Source organism: Apostichopus japonicus, chromosome 7 (genome assembly GCF_037975245.1).
Source record: "Apostichopus japonicus isolate 1M-3 chromosome 7, ASM3797524v1, whole genome shotgun sequence".
Classification (NCBI taxonomy): domain Eukaryota; kingdom Metazoa; phylum Echinodermata; class Holothuroidea; order Aspidochirotida; family Stichopodidae; genus Apostichopus; species Apostichopus japonicus.
The window spans coordinates 23,951,322-23,959,180 of NC_092567.1; the positions used below are offsets into that span (position 1 = coordinate 23,951,322).

A 7,859-nucleotide genomic window follows, 5' to 3' on the forward strand; every position below is an offset into this window, starting at 1 on the left:
ACTAGTGGGTTGGGGGAACTGTATGCGATTAATAATAAATGTGTAATTTGTCGGTGGACACTTTTCTTATTATCTGCAAATGTCCTTAATTAGTAATTACTCGCCAATTAACGCTTTTGGCAGGGAAGAAACTTGGCTAATATCTTAGTTTGCTGTTTTGTGATTGATATATGTAAAAAACTTGATGGAGTTGTCAAAAAAGTGGAAAACGGCGACAAAAGGCAAAATGCTGCTTTAAAATACATTGACCGCCAATGTAAACTATTCCCCGAACTACTATTTTTTGTGTTTATTTGTTTTTATTTGTATTTATTTGTTCTCCTTTGTCTCCTCCGCAGGTCAAATCTTCCCGTCAGATTTCCGTTCAATAATTCAGCGTATAAACCGTTATTTCTTTCACCTCCTGGCTCACATCTACCACAGTCACTTCCTACACCTCACAGAGCACGACCTTCATCGTCATCTCAACAGCATCTTCTGTCATTTTATGCATTTTTCTGTGGAATTTGATCTCATAGACACCAAAGATACCGCCGTACTGGAGGACTTGATCGAGATCATGCAACTCAACTGTCAGGAAGGATCGGCAGCCAGTGGTGCGGCAACAGACACTGATTCAAGTATATCGGGGGCGGTCGATCCAAAACGGGGATCAAGCCCGGAGCAATAAAACAAATAGGAGAATAGAAAAGACATGAAGGTTGAGAGTGAGTTTGCAATAAAAATAACGTTATGAGGACCTTCGCACTTTTCCTTGCAAAAAGATAACCTTGTCTTCTTGGAGATGCTACACGGAATCGTTCTGTCGAAGACTCAAGAAGTTCACGAGTAAGATTTAACCCAGAGGTTCCGAATCACAAGGCAATAATGAGGACTTTTTCACGCTTTCTTGCAAAAGGATAACCTTCTTGAAGATGCTACGCAGAATAGTTCTATCAACTACTCAAGAATGTTCACCTGTTAGATATAACCCAGAGGTACTGAATCACAAGGCGATTATCAGGACCTTTGCACTTTTTCTTGCAAAAAGATAACCTTGTCTTCTTGAAGATGCTCCACAGAATCGTTCTATCGACTACTCAAGAATGTTCACCTGTTAGATATAACCCAGAGGTTCTGAATCACGAGGGGGATAATGAGGACTTTCGCACTTTTTCTTGCAAAAAGATAACCTTGTCTTCTTGAAGATGCTCCACAGAATCGTTCTGTGGACTACTCAAGAATGTTCACCTGTTAGATTCAACACAGAGGTTCTGAATCACAAGGCGATAATAAGGACCTTCGCACTTGTTCTTGCAAAAGGATAACCTTGTCTTCTCGAAGATGCTAACCAGAATCGTTCTATCGACTACTCCACAATGTTCAACTGTTAGATTCAACCTGAGGTTCTGAATCACAAGGTGATAATGAGGACCATTTCCCTTCAGACAAAGAGTTTGTAGTTGAGAGTATTTTGATGTTACAAGTAGCCATAGCAACCAGTCAGTAAGACGATGAGGTTGTCTTTCTGTTTGTCTCTGTCCATCTCTCCATATGTCTTCCCATCTGCCTGGTACCAGGGAGTAGTTCCATAACAACTCCCTGATGGTACTGCCTGATATCTCTGGTATGCTTCTCCTGTGATTCTGACTAGTGCAATGGAATTTTAAAGCTTCCGTAGTTACTGCTCATGTATTCTAGGACGCATTTCACTAAAGTGTTTATGATGGTGTGGATTAAATTCCATTGAGAGTATTAAACAGTTAAATATAACATTAAATACTGACATTATCAAAGAAGCATGCAGGCTATTTCGTCATATCATAATCTGGCAAAAATGAACACAAATAAAAACTGATAAATTCAACCAGTTATAGTGTCAATAATTAGTTTCAAATCATTGCTTGCAAACAAAAAGAGTCTTCTTGCCGTTAAAGGAAATGACAGCATTTTTGTTCATTCTTTGTTTTCCATCTTCTTCATGGATAAAGAACTTTACAGACTTAGGTAAGGATATAATTTTCGTCACAATTTTGTAAAAAGAACATAAATGGAATAACGGAGCAGTGAGGCAGATGGGGACAAGGGTGTTGGGGAGGGGAGGGGGTGGTTTACAGTTGTTTGTTGCAGATTCTCATTTTTGTGGAGTTCTTTACTGTTTTAAATGCAGTACTGTTGAATTTGCAGTGTAATTTCAATATTTGTCAAGCAAAGATAATCTTAGCACGATAGCTATTGTTACTTCATTAATTAAGAATCTCGGAAAATACTTTCTTTGCAAAAAATAAAAAAATACCAACACTATGCTTTAGATCTACCACACTTGTATCTCCTAGCCCAAATTTGCATATAAGAAATTTGCATATAAGAATTGAGGCTAAAGTTGTACTTTTCATGTATAGCTGGTAATGCAAATGTGAAACTGCTACCTGCCCTAATTCAACAAATTGTTGTTGTTGTTAAAACAAAACAATTTGTTGAATTAATGCAGAACATTGCATTAGAAACTGGAGATGAATATGAGGGTAAGTGGAACAAAGTCAGGAATCACATCATGTTGCTTTAAAATGCTAAATTTTTATAACCCTGTAGTTAATTAACTTGAGTAGTCTCAAATAGTGAAGAAAAGGTACTAAACATTGCAATTCACGTTCCTACCAAAGGCATATCTAGTAGTTTATAATGGACAGGGTTTGGCCCTGTGGATGTTGAAGCTGACTACCATGTAGGGGGTTCTGGGGAACCTCCCCTGGCCAAAACAATAGATATAAATTTAAAATAGTGCACTCTGAGACATAGTTAGACTATCAATTAGGGTTATAGTTAGGTCGAAAGAATTTCGGTTGTAATCTTATCAAAATTTTAATGGAAAATCATGTTGCTGAAGGATGAAACTAAATCATGAAAGAAAATTCAGATGGATGGGTCATTACCTACTAAACATTAAAAGAGTATATGTGCTCTTAGCAGTGCGTATTAATTGTATGCCATCGGAATATCCTTCTAGACAGTGGCGGAGCTTGGGGTATTGGTCAGGGGGGGGGGTGAGAATGGTCTGTAGGGGCACTTTCGACACTATCTAAGCGCAGAACCACGACAGGTTGGTGCAGAGCGTACAGAAGTTTTTTGAGTAAAGATACTCCCTAGATCGCCGGAAATGACCCTTTCTAGGCCTTGCTAATTTGCAGATAAACGAAGAATAAATAGGTGTCATCGCCATTTTGTCAGAAAATTACACCAACAAAATGTGACAAATGTCAATAGGTATTTGAGAGCGCAATACAAAAGTCAATAATCGCCAATAAGTAAAAAGTGGTAAAAAGCTGAAAAGGGCGCCAGCAGTCCATTTGAGTCCGTCAAGGGGGGGAACCGGCTCCTCTGACTGTATGGACGCTCCGCCACTGCTTCTAGAGGCTGGGAGCAATATAGGAGGCTGAGTATTCATGAGTCTATAACCAGCTTTTGCAGTTTCTGTTGGACTGTTAATGTTTATCTACTTTTCATTGGTTCTACTCGTGATTCCATAAATCTTCTCTTTTTGGATGCATTTTCTTCGATGGAGATATTGAAATGGCAACTTTTTTTAATTTTTCTGCTGCTACTCTCTACATAGCCATAAATGTTATTACTCACATCCGAGACAAAAGAGAAATGGAATATCCAATGTCAACGTTGAATTCAATTGGTTTAGAGAAACTAGAAACAAAATAATCAATTTCTATAACCAGTTTGCCTTTGACTGAAACTGTTCCACATTGGAATCAATACACATCCTCTCATCTGATCACGAACAGATAACTTTGCTGCATATTTGTGTTGTTACTGTCGTACGGGAAGGATATATAATCTTGGAAAAATCTTCTTTTTTTCTTCAAACAAATATGGACCACTATATGTCTATATCACAGGTGGGCAAAAATGTGGCTCGGAAGCTGTTGAAAACCTTACAGCAAGATAAAAAAATTGAATTCGGTTTATGTTGGGGAGTTTCTTCTGCTTGGGGCCTTGTTGGGATACACCATTTCAACATAAAGGATGAACAATGGGGCATGTAGGACTTTTGGACCTTTAACAGTTGAGGATAACTACTGTACTAATGTTCTTTTGGGCAGAAAGAAATACTTGATTGTATGCGTGGAGATGTGCATTATGGGTATGAATTGTAACCAGTTACCTCAAGTGTAATAACCTTCAGGAGAGGGGTTCGTCTTTATTTCACATGCCACATATTTTATCCGTTTCATTCAGTTTCCGATCAGTAAGATAACAACGTTGATTTTTGTTGTGGTTAGATTTCTAAGTTTTATGATGATGAGCAAAATTAGCAGTTTTGAATCGAAGTGAAAAGTATTTCTGTATACACATATGCACTGCTGTATAAAAATTGACCAAAGGCTTTAAAAAAGTTTATTTCAAAATAAAATGATATGTATAATGTTGTCTGCAATTGTTGAAAGATGGGGAATATCAGTGGGATTTTGACGTTTTTCTTTTCCTTGCATTTTACGAAAAAAATGTTCAGCAATGTTGGTCGACTACTTATCGTTTTGGTTTGTAATACTGTTTCAATATATTAATGGGTTGGTCTTGAAGCAAATGTGTCTCTTTTATTAAGCTGTAAAAATGTGATGAATTTCATGTTGCAAGTTAAATTCTCAAGTCTTATTATCTTGGTGTTTTAGTACCAGAGGTAGAAGCAGCAAAATTGGTTTTAGACTTTGGTTGGAAACAGGTGATCAGTTGGAGGAAGGGAGAATCAGACTGGAAGGGCCGCAGGTGAGATGCAGGTTGTCAAATCTTGACACCTGTTTGTAAGTTGGAAAAATCATTTTAGAAAAGTGCTTTTTACTGGGGCTTCTCCACGCCCAAAATCATCAGAGAGTGCTGTCGTATCCAGTCTGTCTAGTTTCCCGAACTTGACAACATGCAGTCTCTGACTGTAGATCATAACTGTACCGGGAGTTGATCGCTTATAGTCAATAAGATTTTGTTCATAGTTATTGTTTTGTGGAGACTTTTGGAAGATATCTTTGAAGTTTCAAATCAAATTAATGGTTTTAAGCAGCTTAAACTTGTGTAATCTCATTGACGAAGATGAGGAAACAACAAGATAAAACACTGAAGACTGTTGTACCTGAATCTCCCCCCCCCCCCCCCCCCTCCCGCCTCCTTTTTGCCTATCTAGTTCTGTCCCTCCAGGTTCCAGGAGATATGTAACCAAAAAGATTGATTGTGAATATTTTCTATCATGTTTCTGGTAATATTAATATTAGTCTTCACAGTGTTCATGTTCACTTTTAATTAGACCAATGAATAAAACCTACGTTGCAATTCTTATTAAGTATTAGTAAAAAAAAAGTAATTAAATAATAATTTGTATGATAAAAAGAAAGAGCAATTATAAGATACTGTTACTACATGTATATGTTAATCAGAAGGAGTGCCTAAGGTATGTTTATTCATATATATTCTAATGTATGTTTATTCATATATCTTCTAATGTATATTCATATATATTCTTTATATTGGTTTCACCTAGCTTTTATCTCTGCTTTTTGTTCTCTGCTTTCTTTCTTCTTGTGTCTGTGTGTTTATTTGTTAGTTATTTATTGTTTTATTCCTCTATCTCAAACTGTCCATTCACCTTTTCCTTTTTAATTCAACAAGTTGTTTTTCTCGCCAGCAATTCATTTTATTTCAATTTGTTCGAGTGCTGGGTCAATTTTCTTGCCTGCTGGCATTGAAGTTACACCCAGTTTGGTACAACTTTGTTTTTATAAACTACTTTCATGTCATGCATTTAAAGCACTGGTACTGACAGTATGAGCAGTATGCATATCATGTTTCTATCATATGAAGGATAGGATCTGTTCATACTGTCAGTACGAGTGCTTTGAAGCATGATATGGGAGGACAGTACAGAGTGGTATTAGCACTGGGTAATTGTCGCAACTGTATGACTGGATGGCTGTTGTGGGAAGGAAACAAAAATTATCAGAATTTTGAGTAATTAGGTAAAATGCCTTCTCAAGGTTATGAAGTGACATCAAATATAATGTATGTTTAGGTATAATATATGTACGTGTGCAGTATTAATTATTAAAGGTCAATTTGTTTTGACCATTGGCTCAATTTAATACAACAAGCACCTATTCCTGCATGATGTCCTAAATGCATATTCATTTCACTTCTTCATGATCAATAGTTGGCTAATAGCTTATCCTAAAGGTTGCTGTCAAATCAAAATATGATTTGCTGAGTAAAGTTTCTGATCATTTGTAAATTGCTGAATGAAATACACTATGGCTTTTGCCAAAAGTTAGTGTCATATGAAAGTATTAATTGCTGAATTATTTTTTGGTAGTCTGTTAATGTATGCAAGGAGGAGGTGCTACCGCTGCATGTTTTGATGTGTTTGCAACAGCGGGACATTCTGACATAAATATGGAATATTCACACAAAGTTAGAGAGGTATTAACCTTAAGACATAGGCCACAGTTACTCGCTTGGTGTTCAGCATTAAAATAAGATAAATTGATTCTTAGCGTCTAATTTTGCTTGGAATCAGACACTTACAATCACTGAACAGGATGTTTAGCTTTGTTTACCAGAAGAAAAAAGGTGCGAAATCACAAACTCATCATGTGCTCTCATTGTGTCCAGATTTAACACCTAGCGCAGTGCTGATCCTACACGTAGCACAGGGTCTGGTCCTCTGTTAATCCTACACCTAGCACAGTGTCTGATCCTTTGTGATCCTACACCTAGCACAGCATCTGGTCCTCCCTTGATCCTGTGCTCGTGGTTTAATGTTAACAGGGTTTTATATGTGGTTACATCCTAGTATCTGCCCCGTAATGAGAGACCAGCTACCTGCTGAGTTACAGAAAATTTTATATCCAACAAAAAGTTATAAGTCAGTGTGTTAGTTTTGGTTTGACAATATGTGACTACATCCTTGTATTTCTCAATCAGAAACATTTTAAACAAATAGAAAAAAACATTTTAGTTCATTAAAGAAAACTGCCCACAAAATGTTACAGTATACCTTTGTGTTTTTTTTTTCATCTGTAACACTGTGCACACTATATATCTAATCTCATCTTTCATCGTGAGATCTTCTATGGACTAGATTAAAATGTTACAAAACAAAGATAAATTATGTTAAGTCACCCTACCCTTTCTTTTGAAGGTGTAGTATGATACCATCAAATCTCAGCTAAGTCAACTCAGTGTAAAGCTTCAGATATTATTGTGATGATCTATGTCAGTAGATTTGCATCTGATTAGCATACTTGCTTCTTGATGTGATCCAAAAGCGACTCCTTGTGTCCTTGATTTCAATATAACTTAATACTGAAGTAACACTTAATAAGAGGCAATGTTGGTTGTTACACAAGATCTGTTAATTCCAAGCATTAGCAAACAATCAGTTATAGCAGATCAGTAACCCCCTCCCCTCTCTCCAACCCTGCCCCTGTTGCTTCCATCGATACTTACATGAACTGCAAGGTTTAACTGTTGATGCTGCTTTTTGTCTAAAATAGTATTAAGACTAGATGCAAATAAAATATGTTCTGATTATATCGGTTTTGTTTCCTTCACATTGTGTCTGTCTTTTTGTTGTGTTCATTACTTTCGCCATGACAAATGATGCTTTGTATCCCCGCCCCCCCCCCCTTCCATGTCATGTGCCCGAACCTGGCTACGGGCCTGAAATAAAATTTTAAAAAATCATCAAAGTAAAAGCCTTACACTGATTAACTCTGATTAATTGTAGAATTGCGTCATCTTTTCTATTAATGTATTAAAATAGCGATAATATTCCTGTATTCACTTGAGTCAACTTATGTGCGAGTATTTACAATTTACTGGAGGAA

The 7,859-nt window shown here is 36.8% G+C and overlaps 1 protein-coding gene across 2 annotated transcripts in view; it reads left to right on the forward strand.

Moving 5' to 3' along the window:
• The window catches only part of LOC139969812 (MOB kinase activator 2-like), a 39,648-nt gene extending 32,083 nt beyond the window's left edge, over nt 1-7,565 (forward strand). For both annotated transcript variants that reach the window (XM_071975099.1, XM_071975098.1), the window contains exon 5: nt 339-7,565. In XM_071975099.1, the coding sequence (XP_071831200.1) occupies nt 339-670 (332 nt within the window). In that variant the 3' untranslated portion in view covers nt 671-7,565. The remainder of the gene's footprint in view (nt 1-338) is intronic.
• Nucleotides 7,566-7,859: the final 294 nt, after the last annotated feature.